The sequence below is a fragment of the Achroia grisella genome, unplaced genomic scaffold, assembly GCF_030625045.1.
Source record: "Achroia grisella isolate CSIRO2021 unplaced genomic scaffold, CSIRO_AGI_Agris_v1 utg807, whole genome shotgun sequence".
Lineage (NCBI taxonomy): Eukaryota > Metazoa > Arthropoda > Insecta > Lepidoptera > Pyralidae > Achroia > Achroia grisella.
The window spans coordinates 3,341,818-3,363,668 of NW_026713028.1; the positions used below are offsets into that span (position 1 = coordinate 3,341,818).

Consider the following 21,851-nt stretch of genomic DNA (forward strand, 5'->3'; position numbering starts at 1 on the left):
GTTCTGGCTTATCTCTGAAATGGCTGAACCGATTTTGATAAAAATTTTTTGGGAAGTAGCTGATGTAATAAGGAGTAACTTTTATTTTAGAAAAAATATTTTATTTCAGAAAAATTAAGTTCCACGCGGACGAATTAGCGTGTACAGCTAGTTAAAAATAAACACTATAACTCTACTAGCACCCAATTAATCTACAATCAATGATGGTTATTATGTGTGTAGGATTTAATTACACCTATTTTCGATAAATGTAATAATACACGGCGGAATATTATCGTACTGAATATCCTAATGTATATTTTATAAAAATATGATAATGTGTTTATAAATATTTAGATGTTTATTAATCTTCTTAATATAAATGTTAAGATCAAATTATATTTGATTGGATTTTAATTAAATATTGCAAACAGATTATGTATACATATTTAAATAGTACATTTAACCAGTGTTAATACACGGCGGAATATTGTCGTACTGAATATCCTAATGTATATTTTATAAAAATATGATAATGTGGTTATAAATATTTGGATGTTTATTAATAGATCAAATTATATTTGATTGGATTTTAATTAAATATTGCAAACAGATTATGTATACATATTTAAATAGTACATTTAACCAGTGTTAATTGGATAGCGCTGCAGTATATAGTATATAGCTAGACTAAAGCAAAAGAAGGCTAACAGAAAACCATTTAACTTAATAGAAATAACGCTTAGTAAATATTTTTCTTTGTGTCCATTGGGGAAAAGGCGAGTAGGCAGTTTCTCTAGAAAAAACTCAATGCCCTGAAATGCTAGACAGTTTTCCGAAATTATTCCGGGCCCGTCGACAAGTCTGCGCCTAGCCAATTCACATGTGACATGAACAGTCGAATTATTATTCAGATCATGTCACGTAAATATTACTTGAGTGACGTTATATTCAGGTGAAAATCATAAGGGTTAGATATCATTTTATGTTAATAATGTGTTAAGTAAAATATATATATATATATATATACTGATATGCCAGTTAATAGTAAAAGATAACTGTCATCTCCTGTATATACCACCGATTACCGTGATACCTCTAATTAATTTTTTTTTTTATTTATATAACAAGAACTCAACACATTATGGCATTTTCCATAATCTTACAATGAAATAGGGAGGACAACTGACAATAATAAAAATATATAATTTATGATAATATATTTTTTATTTTAATACATTATATATGATAGAAAAGTTACGAGTTAAGATAATATATCTTATTATTATTACTATTAATTATTTATATAATATATAATTACTCACTTTTTTCATGTCTCTTCAAAATCTAACTATATGGCAATCTAGAAAATAAAACTTCGATAACAAAATTCGCCATCATCCCTCTTTCTCACTTCATTCTGCCACCAGCAGATTACTTTGCAAGCCATATACCAGTATGATCGATGAGATACAGCAATGAAATTACTGAAGAATCTCTACCCGGTAATTTCTCTGCGAAATAAGATGAAGCGATTTGATATCGGAGGGAGTCCACAGTTATCTATGATATACAAAATAAAATTAATTATTTTTAATCGAATCATTTAAAGAATTGTTGCAATATATGACTTATCAATCCATACTAATATTCTAAATCCAAAAATGTGTCTGCCCATCTGTTACCTTTTAGCGACTAAACGAGTGGACGGATTATTTAGAAGATTTAGAGACAATTTGTCAACGAAAGATTTTGCACACGAAATCGCAGGTAACAGATAGTTTTTTATAAATGTTTAATTATTAGAAATTCATTATTGTATGTTACCAGAAATGAACAACATTTCTATGGAGACATTTACTCTGAAAATGTCGTATTTTAAGCTGTCACGAAATTTAATTGCGATAACCTATGGGGACTTGCCGAGTTCATTTGTATTGTATACATTCTAAAGTTTAGTGGCTCAGTATTCTGTTGACCTTCTAAACTTTATTCGACTAACCTCTAATTCCCTGCAATGTAAATATATATCTAATAGTTGGAAATAACGTAAACATACTTGTATTTAATAATACTTAAATGCAAGTAATTATTTAAATACATTTATCATACACTGTGTCCGGTTTCACTTCCTTTTGGGTTGTCTTTTCAAATAAAAGATTGACTATGTTCATCATTGTGATATAATAATCTTCCTTCTTATTTTTCATTTAGTTATTAGTAACGAAAAGGTAACAAACAGATCCTTGTCTTTTCAGTGTCTGTCTAGACAGTCTTTCGCATTTATAATATTAGATAAAAGAAAATACATCCAAATAAATATAAAGAGACATATTATGTTATTTATTATATAGTATTTATTAATAAAGTAAAATGATATTCTACAATAATTTGTCAACAAATGTATCTTATTAGTTCATATTTTATATTAATGAAGTTGTCTTAGTAAATATGACTATTTTAGAGATAAAAACATTAGTAACATGTACAATAACAGAGTCCCAAAAAGGTATCATTATACAGAAAACATTTCTATACCTAAAATAATTAATTCATTGAAGCTACTAACAAGCATGTTAATTAAGGGAGGTAAGTGAATTACTTATTAGTAAAGGCTTACCTGGGTTTTACTAACACTGCGTAGAATTATCACAATAATGTAATCTATTTCGTGTATGAAAGCCATCCAATTCAAAGTTAATGAAGATAATGTTACCGCAATTTACGAACGAAGTAAGAAAAAAATCTGCAACATTTCTTTTCACTTCAGAATTTGGTAAGAAGCAATTACGGGAACGAAGTATAAATGCGCGTTTCTCTTACATATATAATATGTAAGAGAAAGAAACTCGATGGTTACAAGAGAAATAAATAATCCAACGTTTCATCTTATCTATCTCTTACCAGAACAGAGCCGTATCCACCACACACGTGTGTCAGTATTGGTATGCTCTAATAGATCTCTTTAATTATTGGAATAGTGCCTTTTCGTAGTCAAGATATATACAGAAGAGACCTGTATTTATATAGTTACCGTATCTATTATCTTTGTCTGTACTTACTGTACAAGGTTTACAAAGTCTGCATAGTATCTCTATTTTACCTATTTCAGCAGCCAAATAGGTTGATCTGTAAACTGCATTTTAGTTTGATTATAGAGTGTGAAATTGCAGGATATGGATATATTACACCTTACTTTAATTTCTTATGAGGACCTCGGTGGTCTAGTGGTTTAGCACACCGCTTTTCGTCCAATGATCGCGGGTTCGATTCCTCGTACGGCACAATCTTTTGTATTCATGAGTATAATTGTTTCTGATTGATCTAGGTGTTTTCATATTTACAGAAAAAATCTATGTATTTGTATCAGTTATCTAGTACCCATAATACAACCTTTAGCTAGCTAAACATGGGTTTAGATGGTGCTGTGTGAATTGTCCTGAGATTATTATTATTATAATGATATGAGAGGTACCACATACATCACATGTAGTTGAAACGTGATATTCATGATGTGATGTTCATGAACACACATATGTATCCACAGATGTACATACATTAGGTGAGCCTTCAACTTTTATTGTCATATCTGCCCTATCAAAATACAATATAGGTCTGTATGAAATTTTAATCCCTCATATTTTCATAATAATAAATAACGAAGATCTACAAACTAAAAGAAAAGACTGATCATAAACATTATTGAAACCAGACGTAAGAAAATGTTGGGACGCTCTATGCGTTACGGTGAACTTACGAACATTATTATTAAAGGAAATAGGAAAATGGGACGACCACGACATATTTATATATATTAATATGTGGTTATATCAAGCAGACGAGGAAAATTATTTCGTATCAACATTCAAATATAATGATGGAAGATCATAGCAAGTGGCAAGGGATTCACCGACAAGAGCGGAATTCTTTGTTTATAAAACAATGAGTCGTCATAAATATTAAGCAATTTGATTCTATATTACAGACCTGTAACATAGATGGTTATACGCCCGGGACTTTACGCCGACTATTATTAGGAATGTTTTAAATATTAATTATTATACTGTGAATAATAAATAAACAATTATAGCTAATAGTTACTTATAACTTCGATAAATTAACGTGGGTACGTAGATAAATATTTTCAAACATTATTACCAAGATGGAATACCAAGATCTCTCTACCTACGTTGAGTAAATACATTTGAGTTCCTGACCAGTTCTTCTCTACTTAAATACCTAAATTCTTATTGTAAATTAAGTAATAAATGACCATATTAATATATGATTAAACCTTGTAACAGAATCTGATAGCTCTTAAGTCTTGATTCTAAATTGTTGAAGAGATTATTTATATAATTATTTTATGTATATCCCAGATGAATACACATAATTAAAAAATTGACAGTGTGGGTCACTTTAAATTTTATAGTAATATGTCCCAAGATAAATATACCCTCATCTGTTATTCAATACAAACGACAAAGTGTATACACATAGTATGTTAAATAATATGTAGATTTTAAAATTACATATGGGTTATCAAGCTAATTCCTGGATCTAAAGTATTAAAATACACAACAAACAACTGGCTTTTAAAAAAAAGTAATTCAATTGAGTTTCTTGCCATAGCAAAAAAATTTTATGCAGTAAAACTTATTTTAAAATAAAATAAATTTTATATTTTTAAAATATATTATACATAATTAAAAAGTTTAATACAGATTGTCTGTAATAACTAACAAGTCCAATTGAGTTATGCCCCCCTCACTTATAATTATATTTTTATGTCAAGTAGAGCAAGCACTTTAAATTTAAATAAAAAATAATTTAATGTAATACTAAAACTACATCCATTATTTTTTTATTTTAATTCATGCAAATTAAAATTATGTATGATACAATATTGATTGACATATATTATGTATACTTTACAAAAGAATAATATAACCAAAAAGTAACTTTTGAGATTTAATTTAGACTTTAGGAGTTGTCTGATTTTTAATTATAACAGATTAATTCTGAAAAGTTCAATACTAACTCCTAAAACGTATTATTTATTCAGTGATATACACACATATGCCACAGTACCTACTCAGCTACATGTTTCATGAATATTATTTTTCCTTGGCGAATGAACGGCGGCCTTATATTTTCCGCTCGGGCAACGGAAATGAGTGTATTTTTCATATTTCGGGCGGACGCCATCAAGTAGCGAAGTATCCGCCAGCGTACCACAGAACATTAATTGTGCGTACACTCCAATGCTCATCGATTTAAGGTGTATCTGGTAACCTTGTGCTCATTCGTATAAATTATCTATAACACATTTTTATAAGCCACTATATGTCGCGATACACTTAGTATTGTCTTAGCGAGTTGTGAAGGGAAAACAATATTCTCCAAATGACACAGTACTCATTTATTTAATGAACCTTACAAAGTAGTAGAAATAAAAAAAAGATACCCGCAATCGGTTAAGTCGTTCTCAATTTATGCCGTGATTATTATTTCTATATATTAGACTAGATGACTTCGAATCTAGAATATATAATATTATCAAATTTCAAACTCAAATTAACTTTGATAAATAGTAAATAAGCAACTTTTGCTATTTATCAAGTCTATTATTCCCAAGAACTACTGTTCCTTTTATTCATAGTTTTAAGAAATAAAATGGTATACAAACTAAAACTTGAGCATAATAGATACGCGAAAAATACAATTACAGATAGTGTATGCAGTAAAACTAGAACAAACCTTAATAAAAATGTTTTTCTTTATGTTTCAGTGCTCCCCAGTAAGCCGTTTTTCTTGGACGAAGTGGGCAATAAAGTGGAGGACAGAATTGGTCCTTACCACGAAGGAGACACTTTAGTACTCAGCTGTCTCGTCATAGGAGGTATTTATTTAACTACAATTTAATTAGCGGAATATTTTTTATTTACCTAACTACAATGTCAAACGAGGCAACGACCCAACTAATAGAAAGAAGCAACCGGTGTTTAAATTCTTTGATGTTACATTGCTGTGTATGTTCATAATACGTCTCATATATTGCTATTTTTGAGGTATAAGGTTTCATGCATCCGAATCCTGTAATTTCGCTGCCATATCCAATGCTTCAAATCGAAATACTGTTTACAAAGCAAACCACTTATCGGTAGACATAGACAAGTAAATCCTACGCAGACGTCTCTGTACAATGTCTATTTCAGTTAAATGACGACCACAATTACCACCTGAACTTATCACTATGCCTATATTTACACTCTGAATTGAAATTTAAATCAAAAAGTCAATTATGCATTATACAGTAAAATTTAGGGTTAAAATCTTATATGAAAAGTACAAAACATCAGTCTAGATGAATATAGAGAGATAAAAATACTCTTAAGGATTATTTTTATGTACATATGAAAATATAAGACAGCCATTACAACAATTTGATTGCTATCTTTTATACAATATTATGATGGTACAATAGATTTTATAATTACATATAAATGAAAACCCTTTCTATAAAAAGTGAAATGTCTTCATGAACTCGAAAATGAGTAAAAACCCTCTTTTTTCGTTTGGAGTTCATAAAAACTCACTTGTAAAGCCTAAGCGAAAGTGTCCTATACGAATTAATTAATATTTATATACAAGAAATGCACTATTATCCTTCAGACTACAACACATGAATGCATTCGCGACAGACATCGGGATGAAAACAGATACAAAACTCTACTACGAGTAAAATCCATATAGATAATTACCTTCCTTTTGCTATGGAGCAAAAATACTAATGTATGGAACTTTATGAATGGCGCACACACAAAATATACTCAATGCCTCAGGCATCTTGTTACTTCAATTCTGCTACTCAATTTAATTAAACTACGCAAAAACATGTCACCGTATAAACTTTTTCTTTAATAGATTCTTCTTCTTCTTTATGTGCCGTCTCCTAGCGGAGGTTGGCGATCATCCTATCGATCTTAATTTTATCCACCGCTGTTCTGAACAAGGATCTGGCGCTAATTCCAAACCACTGCCTTAGATTATTTAGCCATGAAGTGCGACACCTGCCTGGTCTTCGGCGGCTCTGGATTATTCCTTCAATAATTATTTGTAAAAGACCGCATTTTAATAGATTATCATATAATTTGAACGTAATTACATAAATTAACCTCTAGTATTTATACCACGTGATTCCTAGAAAGTTAAGTTAATCAAGTGCGCGATTGGGAACAACTTAACACAAATTCTCGAATAATTCTATAATGATATATTCTCGAGCCTCGCATTTCGTAATTCGGAATTCGTAAACTTCGCAAACGACAAAACTTTGAATTGACATTATTGAATTAAATCAATGTACATATACATACATAATTATACTAAGTCGTATTGCTTTTGTTTTTTTTATTTATCTAATTATATTATGTTGTTTGTTGCTAACGTTAAAATCGACAGATGTCTTTGGCATGTCTTATTTATTTTTGTCTGGTTTTATTGACTAATAAAGTATGGTACAAAAGGTGAACGTAATGTTTATAGAATTATCTATCAATCTTTGCAAAGTGCAAAAATAATCTATAGCGGCATAGCATTATATGGGTATATTGTTATTATTATTTTATAATAATTTTCGGGCTCTATATCTATACAATTCTAACAAATTAAAACTTACTTTTCAACTTTAATTAAAGTGGAAATCCTACAGCAAACTTCTCAATACGACAGCAGATCGGAAATTCTAAAATAGTCACTTTAACGATTCATAATAGGATAAGCTTAAGTTTAAAATCTTTGTACAATCTAGAAATGTTATTGTGAAATTTCTAAACTAAAATTGTTTCTCAAAATTGTAGTGAATCAAATCGACATGACCAACATTTACTCTCACGAAATGTCATCCAAAAGATATACGCAAAGTATAAATAATCCACACTCCCCAATTCTATAAAACAATAGAACACTGCCTCACGTTGTATCCATCACGTAACTTGATGCTTCAACGGACAAAAATATTAGAATTTTGTGCCTGTCACATGAAGGAAGAAATATAGAAGACTTTAAATAACACATTGTACTTTCTAAATAAAATGAACATAGCAGATTTTTATGTAACATTAGTTAATAGTATATTACACTATCACAAGCAGAATATTACCTAGATGAATTAAAGCAGATTTATTATGTTTAGACTAAACAGTATCTGTAATCTTTTTATTTTCAACTTGTCTACTAAGTCTCTATTCAAATAATTTAAGTGTACTAATAATCTAGTGTTATTCAATCTATGTTAATAACCTGCAAGAAGAAGAATATCCATTCGGCTATATTTCTTATGTATACACGATACTATTTTTAAGAATTTTGCATTGCTTTTGGACTTTTAAGATTTATCAGTTTTAAGACTTCTTTTTGATATCGAATTTGCAAACTAATTATCCCAAATTAAAATAACTAGTAATTTACTTATACTTGTATATATTTACTAATAATATACTCCTAATATGGTGTTGTTTATTTAAATCAAACCGTTAACTTATCAGAAACTAGCCTACTAACTAACTAAACTAACTACCCCTAACTAATACAACCTATTATTAGTTACTCGCTGATAATGTAACTACGTATTTATACGTGTAATTTCATTCCTTTCAAATATTTTTTGATCCCATTTAATAAAAGCAATTTAAAAAAAATCTTATAAGTGTAACTCAATTACCTATTAAGTTCCCTTTATATTTCTTCACTGAGCAAATTTGAATTGAAAAAAATAACCAAAAAATATTCAAGCATATTCGTTCTCATACAATTTGCAAAGTTCATTCTGAAAAAATAAATAAATCAAATTTGTTAACTTTATTTTAACATCACAACCATATACATTTGTTAGATCTCTTTGTTTTGATATAACCCAGTTGTTGCCTTATTTGCAATTTAATGAGCACTCTTTTGTTAGTAAACAATATAATTTAGCGATGTTCATGTGTTTATTCTTCAAGATGTTAAGTTGTAGCTTTTTAAATACAGCGGGGGGAGGGGATTGGAGCCAAGGCTAGGTAGTAGTAGCCCTGGCTCAAACACACATCTATATATATAAAAATGTATTTAAATATTATATCAGTTGTTTAATACCAATGTAGGCTACCAACCTTCTAATATTCACGATAGTCATATGACACGATACATTTACTGAAAAGTATATAGATTATAAAGCGTCAATTATTCGCCTACTCATTATTGATCTGAAAAGACTTTTTATGTAATTTTTCACACACACAATTTTTCACACTCCTTCTGTTATCAACACGTCAAACAACCACACCTATAAAAGAAGCTCTATTTAGCTTGGAACCAGATGGCGCTGCTTGCTTTTCTTTTCTAAGTCCTCGCTTCTTATTATTACCACTGTTATATCCGGTCGATCAGCGTATTTTCCTCATTAAACGAGTGCCCAAGACGAGCTAACTGATTGATGATCTAATGATTTGGCTGAAGTCATCTTTGTACTTTCGAGCGCAGCGCAGGCCATCCTGCGAGAGCCCTGCGAGCATTATAAATTAAAGCATATTATTAAAAATAAATTGCTTTAAACGATACCTACGTTATTATCTGTTAAATTTTAAACTAGCTGCATATTCTTGTTTGTTCTGAAAAAGAATTTAAATTACAAATATGTAAAATTTGTTAACTTTACTTAATCAGCCCTACATTATTGTATGAGAAAATTTCTTAGCCGAGCCAAGAAGGAAGTTAATAGCAGCACACAAATCAGCAGCCACATGATGGGATTTTACCTGAGATAGATTGTGCAGTCTCAACCAAAATCTACTGTGGTATTCCAGTATGAATTGTAAAATATGGATGAGACATTACAATGTACAAAGATAAAATAAATTATTCATCAGAAACTACTGTGACACGAGCATGTTGGCGATAGTTACCGCATTCCGTCAAAGGACTCAATTTGTTTGCCATTCCAATTTCATAAAAAAACAACATCCAACAAGTATAGAATATAATTCATTATTAAACATAACCATTATTGTCCCTATAGAAGAGGAATGTGACACTACTGTTGTCGGCTATGTGTACATATATACTAAAATCGAACAAGTGCGTGTTTGTCACTCATTTATGATTTGACAATGGTACAATTCATCATTCATCAGTACCACTACGAGTATGTACCATCAAATCACTATTCACGTAAAATTGTTTTAACGTATTAACGTAGAATTGTTTTACCTTAAACCTTGACAAATTTGTTTACTTTCACTACAAACAGTGTAATTACGTTATTTCTGTTTACTTATTCGAAAAAAAATGTAATATCCTACTTATTTTCATGTATGTAATCAGCAGTTGGAATATATAACAATTACTAACGATTAACATTAGATACAGACAGAAAAAAATATTTTTATATATTATCATTATTTTCAGTTTTATTTACAAACATTATACAAAAAACTTACGCAAATGCTAAAGTAAATAGTGCACAAACATTATTTTTCTCATAAGTAGCTATACGACCAGGATCGGATTAACCGAGAGTTACAATGCCTAGAATCTGGCCTAGTATATAACAGACATTCTCTCTCCTCTTTACCTTCTTTTATACAAGTATTTATTTCTTAACTTGAAATTATGTATAAAGATTCCAGTCTTGACAATATAAAAAAATGTCTCTTTTGTTTCTACACAAGGAGTAATATACTCGTATATGGAGACATCTTTATTCATCGTATAGATAAATCTACTTTACTCATTATAAAGATGACATACGAGCACAGTTTAAAATAGAAAAATTTTTTTTTGGATAATCTAATAAACCTCATGATAGTTTCATAAAAAAATTGTAGGTATTAGCAATTTATATACCAACTTGTTTATGAATAAAATAATACTATGTTTTTATTCAGAATATGATTTATCTAAACATTTCAAAATTTATCCAATCCAATTTTTATTTCGCCATGTTGTAATATATTATGTATTCGTTTTCTAATGATGAAATCACATTACAATGGAGCTGCGAACTATAGTACTGAAATGTATTAAAAAACATGACATGACATGAAATACATCTTCAAAAGAGGTATTCGAAAAATATAAAGTTAAAAATATCATACATACATATATCTATACAACGTCATTTTACAATTTACACATTTTCTTAAAAGTAACATCTAAGAAATATGTTTAATTTTAATTATACAATTTTGATAAAACAAAAACGTCGCATGGCCACCGAAATTAAAAACTTTACGCTTAAAAAATACAAGAACTTACTTCAAATTACCTAAGTGAAATGTATACGAAAAAGGCATAATAATATTTTTACAACAGCCAAAATAGCTTACACGTGTAGGCTGTGGTCGTGAGAAACTTTGTAAACTTCGGCTCCGTCAAGGGGAAACAAAATCTAATTCCCAAAAATCTTAAGGCCACGTAATAATGTAAAATTACACAATACTTGTCCCTACCAGGATTAATTTATTTTCAATTTCTCATTTAGAAATTCCTCTCCTTGCATTCCCCGGTCGCAAACCGCCAAAAGCTTTTATCGACCAGTCAGTTCACTTGTGTGTGACAAAGGGCGAGGAAATGGCTTACAATCAGTTACTATGAATTTTTATAGGCTGAGGAAATGACAAGCCTGTAACATATTGTACTTGAATGAGTAGTGTCCAGATACTACTATTTAGATTCTATTGTATAATCAACCCTTGTAAAAGGTAATCTACGTGTAAACACGCATCTTATCCTGTAATTGAAAATAAAATTACAGTAAAAGGCATGATATATTAGTCTTTTGGAATTACAAAGCATGAATGGATATTACGAGTGTCACATGATAAAGTGATATTCTTAGCTCTGTACATGTATGGTGACCGTTACCACTTACTTCCACGTGAGCCATTAGCTTGTTTGATTACTTATTTATTATAAAAAAGCCTTATCACGACTAAAAGAATCTTAATGAAATTTAACATAAATATATGTATATCGCTAATTAGACGACGTAGACTATTTTTGGAAATAGATCTTTTATCTCAATGAGAGCAGGTAAATTCATAGGTAAAAACTAGTGTACTATAGACCAGCCATATAAACAACATCACCGCAAGTTATTCCAACATACCTATTTAATGGCGAAGGATGTTTTGTTGCTATGTAGGTAACATTTCTATAACTAGCTACCCCGGAAGGCACATGTAATTAAACGTAACTCAATGTCAAAAACCGTGTATAATAAGAAACAACAAAATATGCTATACTTTATTTAAAGTTTTAATTGTCCTTTATTAAGGCCTACGCTACACAATGACAGTTTGCTTTTAAATTTATTACACATTCTACTATACGCTATAATTTTCATATAAAGACATACCGAAAATATTTACTTAATAACTTCATTTTTATAAGAATTATCACAGCTGTGTTGTCATACAAAAAACCGAAATATGTTATTAAACACTGACTAACAACTACACTTTTCTCTACACTTAAAACTGAGTAAACTATACGTGCCGTGCGTATATGCATACGTACCAGGCAACTTTTCTGAAATGCGCTAATACATTACTGCTGCTTAACAATAAATGTGCATATTATTTACAATAAAATACATAAATACTGTATGTATTTACGTACAGTAATAAAATAAACCTACTGTTTAATATTATAATCATATTAATCATACATATTATATACAAGTTATATAAACTATACGAGCTTTATAAATAAGTGTTACCATAAGGTGGGCCGTCAACATGTTTGTTATTCCAATTACATGAAAAATAACGATTTATTATATGTTTGTTGGTATGGAAGGCAGAAGGATGGATATTTGTTAATGGTTCATGCAAAAACTACTGAACGGATTTTGATGAAATTTAGTAAGTGTGGTGCAGAAGAAGTCAGCTAGTTAGCAAGCTAACTAGCTGACTTCTTCTGCACCACATATTATATACCAAAAACCAAGTTATATAATAAATTGTATTATATATACTGTTACTAATATTATAAACGCAAATATTTGTGAGTATGGATGAATAGATGAATAGAGGGATATTTGTTACTCTTTCACGCAAAAATTACTGAATGGATATTCATTGAACTTTACAATAATACAACTTGTGCATCAGACTAACACATACGCTGTAAATTTTACGCGGATGAAACCGCGGGCACAGCTAGCTTATTAAATATCATAACTCGATACGTAAGTTATGTTGAACGTCGACGTCGGTGTCAATAGCCGGCAGTATAAGTAAATGTGTCAATCAATATAGAAATGAACGGACAAATGCGCAAATAGGACTCACCCCTCGAGAGTTAAGCATAAAAACAAATAATACATTATTATATTTCTAGATTTAGTATATTATAGGATATATAAACATAGGGATAAACCCATGTTTATCCTTACGATAAGGTTTTGTATGCACATATACCAATTAATAATATACCTACATGAATAAAGATATTTTGATTTTTTTTTTAATTCACCAATCTTCCTATTTCGATTTCGACAAGTCTCAGAGCGAAGTTGGAGCTGATTCTTTACATCTTTTACCACAGTTCACTTTGGAAAAAGTCGTCATGATGGGTACCTAAGTAAGTATTTTAACCATCAGGCTGCTTGCTTTTTAAGCTGTTTGGGTTGAACGATGACATAAGGTAGTGAAATGACAGCATGAGGAAACATGATAGCCCAGTCCTCGAATAATATAGCAATGAGCTGTATCACAGGCGTCACATGATAATTCATTATATCCTTAGTACTGTTTAAATATATAAGCGACAGTTGCCACTTACCATTAAGTGGGCAGTATGTTTTCCATTGTAATAACAGTAAATAAACCGAAATTGTACTCAATTATAAATAGTAATTATTCGAACTCAAGACCTTATCTATCGATAATAACTACATATTGCCAGGTCGTTCATTTTTCTTATTAAGAGATTTTTTTTATTTACAAAGGTGGAATGATACCAGTACTCCGAATAGGAATGGTAATGCATTTTTGATATCACACCCGAGATACCAACCATGCATTGATAATGTGATGCCCATAGTGCTGTTCATGTACATTGGCAATGGTTACAGCTTACCATCTTGTAGCCCGTTAATTCCTTCCTTCCCTTTGTTTGTCAATCCAATTGCTTAAAAATAAATCTTGTCCACAGGCAGTCCGCCACCACGAATCAGCTGGTACTCTGGCAACACCCTGGTTGATGCTTCCGACGGTGCTAGCGATATACCCAGCGTAAAAGAGAACGTGCTCTACCTCCCTCTCAATAGAGACACACCCGCCGATCTGTTCTGCAAAGCATCTAACACTGAACTGGCGCCACCGTCAGAGGCATCTGTACACATTGAGATATATGGTAAATATGATAATTCTAAGAATTTATATTTGTAGCATACTACTTTACACAGAAGGGTACTGAATTGAAATCAGGCGAACCCCCAAAATAATTGTGCTAAATTAAATATTGGCTGATTCTCCGCTGAAATAAATAACGATCAAAATTTAATCCGATGGCCTTAACGGATATAATGTTATTTAATTCGGTAATATTTTTGTTATATTTGTCTTCAACCGACTACGGCAAGGAAGATGTGTTAAATTCGACTGTATTCACATTTTTTTCTCCGAGAACTAATTTTGATTAACTTTTGTGTGATCCCATATTAATTTATTTAAAATCTGACCAGTAGTTTTTGAGTTATAAGGATAATAACACAATGAGATTGAAGTCGGTTATTTCGTGGCCTGTATAATTGGTTTATCTCAAGCAATAAATTAATCTCATTAATTAAATTTATATCTCTTGTACAGCTTATAATAATATATATATTGGAATATTGAGTGTAATTGTTATAGAATGTGTACAATTAGATATAAAAAACGGTGATACTTTAAATTCCTACCTACTCGGACGAGCTGGAACATGTAGGAATTAATCGAATAGAATCAATCTTCATTGAAATAAATTTAATGTAAGCACCTTTAAATATTTAAAATGAAAATAATTCATTTATAGTGTATCGTCAAAAGGATTTCCACTCATAATGCAGCGTTGGTATCACCGCATCGTTGAATTTCAGTAGGAATCTCGTTAGTTCACGGGTGCATGCATAGGAGCTTAATAAATTAAAGCCGGCAATACTTTTATAATGATTTTTAAATACTGTATTATTTTTATTATTTATTTCTATTTACTAGTAAATCGCCCTATTCACCAGTTTGTCGCCTTTATTTCACAGTTACTATAGGGATCTCATTTTTGTAGAACATAAAACCCTACTTACAATAAATGTAACATACTAGTTTTTTTTTTTTCATTTATTCTTGAAATATTACTAATTTGAAAGTATATCTGTGTGTCGCTTTGTAATATTTTAAATACTGAACGGATCTTAATGAAAAACGAAATTTACCATGAGGACTTAGTCTTAGTCTATCATTTATCTAAAAAATACAGTACATTCTAAAAGAAAAATCAAAACCTTCCTTTATATCGTTTACATTACGACAGTCATATACGGTTATGTATGTAGCTGTTATTAAGTTAATAAAAACAGAACGTTCTGTTGAGTTGTTACGGAACTTCGGTATTAAAGCTCTTTCCTCTGCATTTAGGGATTCTAATTAAAATTATACACCGGAGAAATGATGTTGTAAAAAGGAATTGAAAAATTAATATCCCAAAAAAACGGTTTATGGCAGACATTGGTATGTTTATGCTTGAATAAATTAGATGCTATTATTTTTAAATATTAAATTTTTACTACAAATTAGAGAATTTAGAACAAATATTGAGTTTCATGACAGTTTGTCATATCGATCGATATTTCAATTAAACAAATTTCTTTTTCTCTCTCAGGTTCATATTAAAGGTACTTAAGTACACTAACTGGAGTAGGTATCTATAAACTATACTACTATCCTATCGACTTCCATTAATGATAGTCTCATTATCTCAATACCCTATATATATATAGTTCTAGAGATACAGGTACACATTTTGCTTAATATACAAACAAAAAATAAAGCACTTGAATTGAAAATTTACTGTTGAAAGTATATGTATTTTATATAGGTAGACTTTGTAAAAAATCAATTAAATGGGTGCCTCAGACTCGCCTAAATGAATGAACAAATCAATATTTGTAAGATGTGTGATGTGTTTTATTAAAAGGTGAGATAAAGCAGTGAAATATCCATCCGAATAGTAAGGCATGAATGACATCGTGTTACATAAGGCATGTATGCAATGTTATGTCCTATTATTGTATATAGGCGTCTGTTACCACATCAGTCATCTTGTTTTGCCATTCCAATTATAAAGAAGGTACACTTAATCTCCATGGTCCTGTTACTACGATTATCATTTGCCTTGAAATGCATCTTATAATAGAACACGCTTAAGACTCCACAAGGGGTTTCATTCAGTTTCAGCTCAGAACGTGTCGATTCAGTGGGTACATGGAGCAGTAAAGCACACGCTCCGATCCGGCAAGCCGGCTGTAGCGCAGTGCACCGTCCAAGGTTCCTATCCGCAGCCAGTCCTGGAGTGGTGGTTGGACCATCAGCATCTCACCAAACATAGTAATCAGGTACTTACTAAAGCCATGTTTTGTCTTGAAGTCTATGATTCATATCCATTATGTTTAGTTAAATTATGTTTAAAGTAGGACTATAAAGAAAAAGATATATCATTTTTTATAATGAAAATTAAAACGTAAATGTACTTTTATAAAACAGGTAAAATCCTATTTAAAAATTCTTTCATTCATAGAAACCTACATTATCAGTGAGTAACATGGGCGAAATTTAATTTTTAAAAAGATAAGAAAACCGATAATAATCTCAGCCGTGCGTCGCGTCGCCAGAAAAGCAATTATTTTTTTAGAAATTATACTAATTTAATTCATTCTTTGCTATAAAGTACCAAATAAACCGACGACTCACTGTGTTTTACCGAATAAAATAAAGTCTTAATCACTTACTTTATAGTTCTATTCGTGATACAATTCATAGGTGATGATTATAGACATGAACAGCAAGCACCACAGACTTCACATATGATGTTACTAGCTTCATAGGACACCTCACGTTTAAAGGACTATCTATTATTCATTTCTTTTGTATTCTATAATTTTGCAAACATTACTAATACCACTACTAATTTCTTGTTAATAGAGTTGGAACAATTTGACCCGTACATCAATTTCTTATTTGGAGCTGATACCGTCTGTGGCCGAGAATGGTGCGACTCTCGCTTGCGTAGCCACTAACGCCGCCATGGCGCCCAGCCGGGGCTCCAAAGCTGACGTCATCAAACTTAACGTTACCTGTAAGTTGAATTTTTTTTTTTTTGTGGATGATAATGGAATGGTGCACTCAACTGCGCTAACGGTTTACGCTGGCGGGGCACCAGTGGAGGATGACAAGATGAGCATGAGGTCAGGTCAGTTAGCCCATCGTGACAAATTCGCCAGGAATTTAACACGATGGTTTCCAGGGGGAACCGCGTGGAGGTCGACCTGACATGTTACATTGCTAGCAATGGGGTTATCAATCCATATTACTAACAATCCCTTTCCCCCCCTGTAAGTTGAATTATTTAAGTCTGTTTAATTCCCTACAGACATTCAAACTGCAACAAAATTAACTAAAGTCTCAGTGCTGTATCAAATTGTGGTATTGGACTAAACTCAACTCATTAACTCCTTAAATAATTCCAATGAAGAACAATTATTATTATAAAAATAATTATTATTTAAGTAATAATATCTATATTTTGTTACACTGATATTATTGATAACTCTAATATTATTATACGATTAGAAAAATATAAACAGAAATATGAAAAAAAATCAACGGGAACAAAAAGAAAAGCACTAATGATTGAGATACTCTCTTAGATCGACAATTCTTAGTATATTTAATTGAACTTTATTTTTTTCAGATAGCCCCATAGTAGAAATTGCCAAATTAGGTGATGGGGACCTAAGTGATGTAGCTGAATTGGACCCTTTAAATTTAGAATGTGAAGTCCAAGCGAACCCACCTGTTAATAAATTTATATGGTATCATAATGTAAGTAACCTGCTATATTTATTAAAATTCTCTTATTTATTAGACATGTTTGAGTTTGTAAATAATAACGGGAAGACGTAACGACTAAGGGAAAGGGAAGTTCTTTATTGCTACACACAATAATAGTTTAGCGGCAAAACTAAATTCTAGTATTGACTGTTCAAAAGGTAAATAACACTATTTCAGTAAGAAACAGTTTTAAAATTGTAAAAGAAAGTGTGAAGTGATATAGTATAATCGCTGATCTGAGAAAAACTTAGAATTCTGATTAAAAATAATAATTGTTAGTACTAGTTACATGATCCAGTATTTTAAAATATAAGTACAGAAATGTTTTAATATCAACTGTCTACAAACATTAAATATTCAATATATATTATGCTTTTGATCTGTTTTAATTTGAAGGATAATAGATTCACAAAGTTGCGTCTAAAATATTCTTACTCTTATAACTTACTATTAACATAAATAATTACAGGATAGTGAAATAACTCCTGGTTATATATGGGGCAGTAATGTACATTCTCACAAGTTACTGGTAGAAGAGGTGTCCAGAAAACATTCTGGGATGTACACCTGCGGCGCCAGCAACACGGTCGGCGAGACGAGAGCTGAACCACTTAGCATCACTGTCTACTGTAAATATCTTAATTCATTTATCATTATGTAGTTGATATTATATTTCAATAAATCTTTTGTTTATTTACGTATTTTTATTTTATTGACAAAAAATACATTGTACAAAAGGTGAACAAGAAGCATTGTCTACCAGTTAACCAATGAAATAAAAAATGCAGTTAAAAAAAGTAATCCTTTAATCTATTGTATGCTGGTTATCATTAGCACAATTATTGGTTATACGAGAACTTCAGAAATAGTGTGCGTCAGTATTACTTTATTAAAAATACTAAATTATTTGTGTAGTTGCAGGTTCAGTGTTGTATATCAACAATCATATCAACAACATCTATTAAATCAACGATCAATAAATTTTCAGATCCACCTGAATGCATAGGATCAGGCATCAGCCTCGTCAAGGAGAGCATAAAATGCAACGTACATGGCCTACCTTCGCCGGACACCTATTTCTGGCACGTGCAACCAGCCGGCATGGATGTACAGCATCTCACCACCGGATCGCCTATACTCCCTCTCTCTCAGATCAACGAACCCCTCTCTGGTATCTACTTTTGTAATTATGTATTTGACACAATCAAGAAGGAATTTAGATTTCAATAAAATTATTTAAGTGGTAGTATCGGTCTGTGTATTTACAATACCATGAAGTTTCGAATTAAGTAAAAATTATAGACCACCAGGACCATAAGTATAACTTCTATAAGAAAATAAGCATAACCAAATAACGAAACTTAACGAAATAATAATATCTTCCGAAATGTTGAAGATACTTCTAGAGAATAAACTAAAATGGCGTAAATTTATACTTTCTTTAGGTTTCATAGTTTCAAGCAAACTAACACCACTGACTGCTATATGGAATATATGCATGATTTACCTTTTTAAATTTATGTAAAGTTTAAATACCGGAAGGATACAGCAGTGTTCTTATTTCTGAATATTATTTTTTTTAATCATAACTGCGTAAATCTGCTATAATACATTTAATATCAAACTAAGTACGTATTAGGATACGAAATGAAGTTGTCTATTGAATTACAATACCCATTTCGATTTTCTGTTATGGTATTTATTATTATAATATTGTTGTTCAAATAAATAAATAATCAATATTTATAGGAACAGTGAAAGCGAGTTGCGAGGCGGGTAATGGTATAGCTTCCCAATACGAGGTTTGCGAGAGAATCTTCAGCCTGGAATCACTTCGGCCACCACAACCCAACCAGTGCGACTTAGCTTATGAGTATGGCGAGTTTCAAATGAGGTGTATTCCTGGTAAGTTTGGTTTAAACATTAAATTTGTTCACGCTTTCTTATAGGGTAGATTAAGTTATTCACCTCAATGATTATACTTATACAATTATAAAATCAAGTAGGTAACATTTAGCAAGGTCAACTTCTATGTACTTTCCAGAAATCTTTGGTATAAAAATGAAAAGTGACATGTTATACATATTATATGTATATTTAGGATGTATTTATAAAAAATAACTAGTAAGTAGATCAGTTGCCTAAAAGTACAAGTACTTAGATTTGGACGAGATGGCGCTGTGTGAAAAATCCTGGTTACTTACCACCTTTACCTACTCCTTTTTTACTTTTACTAATTTTCGCATTCTTTATATTTTCAGTGGAGAATGCTACGTACTACGAAATATCTGTATGGCGCATGTCTACATCCAATTCCTCGCTATATCTCGAGCGACGTGGTTCCATTGGTTTTGGGACACGGCAGGCATTAGCTCAAGGAGGTATAGACGGCGCTCCTGGAAGCATAGCGCCAACGTGGTTGGTTCGGGGAGCCCTAGGCGCCCTACGGCCCGCAGACGAAGCTGGAGCCGCAGCATGCAACAGATACGGATGTTCAGCCCCTCTGCTGCTGAGACCTACGGAGAATTTATTGCTAGCAGCCGAACCACCATGGTGGCATTGTAAGTATTCAATTAATAATGAATTTGTAGTAAAGGCAAACATAATGCCAATCTTGAATCTCTGTACTAAAACTCTATAAACGTTTTCAAAATTATTTTAAACTGGCTGCTAACCATGACTTTCACAATTTCAATCACAATCTTCAACCTCCATATCTTTCATTAAGGTCCCTTCAGCCGTTTAGATGTGAAAAACTAACAAACAGTCAGTCAAACGGACACATTTTCGCATTTATAATCTTTGTATGGATTTTTAATATTCTAACTAGCTTTCAGTTTTCTTTTTACTTTATGACTAGTTCTGAATACTATTTTTAACTTACTTTAGTACGTTAAAAACCACCAAGGGCGTCAAAGTCTGTTATTACTACTATCTGTATAACATACCCGTTGTATGCTTTTCAGTTATACTAGATAAAGATGTGGGCATATCTCTGGGTGCGGTGGTATTGGTAGTCGTGTTCGTGGTGTCGACGGTGCTGGTGGTGAGGCTGGCCAGGAGGCCGCGGGGCAAGCCGCCACCCGTCATACAAGTGCTGCAATTAGACGACCTCACCAGGAACTACCTCGACACTATGGCAGGTTTGTATTTAATTTTTCGTTATAATTTATCATATGACACCCGGGATACCACTCATGCGTTACTATTCTAGAGGACTAAGGTGTCAGGCCTCTTATCTTGTGGTTGCACTGCCTAATCTCAGCCTATAACCGAAATATAGCTTAAAAATAACTTAATTATTACCGGCATTTTTTTTTTTAGTGTAACATTTAACTCCTATTTTTCACATTTATCACGTATGAATCAAAACAAAACCTATTCGAAAGTGATTTCCTATTACTAATTAATCATGTACCAAACTAGTCGTTCCTAACTACTTTGACAATCTTCTAAACAGCTCTAACTAAGAGTTCATTGATATTTAATTCTTTTACAGAGAACAAAGTACGCGCATCATGCAGTCTTCGTTCTTGCAGTAGCGGCTACTCGGACGGGTCAGCTTTAGACGAGGCAGCGCCATCTGTGGACCGCCGCCGGAAACCTCCAGCCATTTGGGAACAGTGGGATGCCCCTCCTCCTGACGTCACGCTCACCCTACATAGGAAAGTGCCGTGTGAACAGTTGTTTGTGACGAACGCAATCGAAATCAGAGATTGCGAATTCGAGTTCTAGTGG

At 31.6% G+C, this 21,851-nt stretch overlaps 1 protein-coding gene across 1 annotated transcript in view; it reads left to right on the forward strand.

The window, feature by feature from the left end:
* LOC131851746 (hemicentin-1-like) overlaps positions 1 to 21,848 on the forward strand; it is a 31,323-nt gene extending 9,475 nt beyond the window's left edge. The window contains exons 4-14 of the mRNA XM_059202292.1: positions 5,771 to 5,881; positions 14,182 to 14,382; positions 16,455 to 16,618; positions 17,205 to 17,358; positions 17,974 to 18,104; positions 18,583 to 18,742; positions 19,102 to 19,284; positions 19,863 to 20,018; positions 20,375 to 20,674; positions 21,080 to 21,256; positions 21,613 to 21,848. Of these exons, the coding sequence (XP_059058275.1) occupies positions 5,771 to 5,881; positions 14,182 to 14,382; positions 16,455 to 16,618; positions 17,205 to 17,358; positions 17,974 to 18,104; positions 18,583 to 18,742; positions 19,102 to 19,284; positions 19,863 to 20,018; positions 20,375 to 20,674; positions 21,080 to 21,256; positions 21,613 to 21,848 (1,973 nt within the window). The remainder of the gene's footprint in view (positions 1 to 5,770; positions 5,882 to 14,181; positions 14,383 to 16,454; positions 16,619 to 17,204; positions 17,359 to 17,973; positions 18,105 to 18,582; positions 18,743 to 19,101; positions 19,285 to 19,862; positions 20,019 to 20,374; positions 20,675 to 21,079; positions 21,257 to 21,612) is intronic.
* Positions 21,849 to 21,851: the final 3 nt, after the last annotated feature.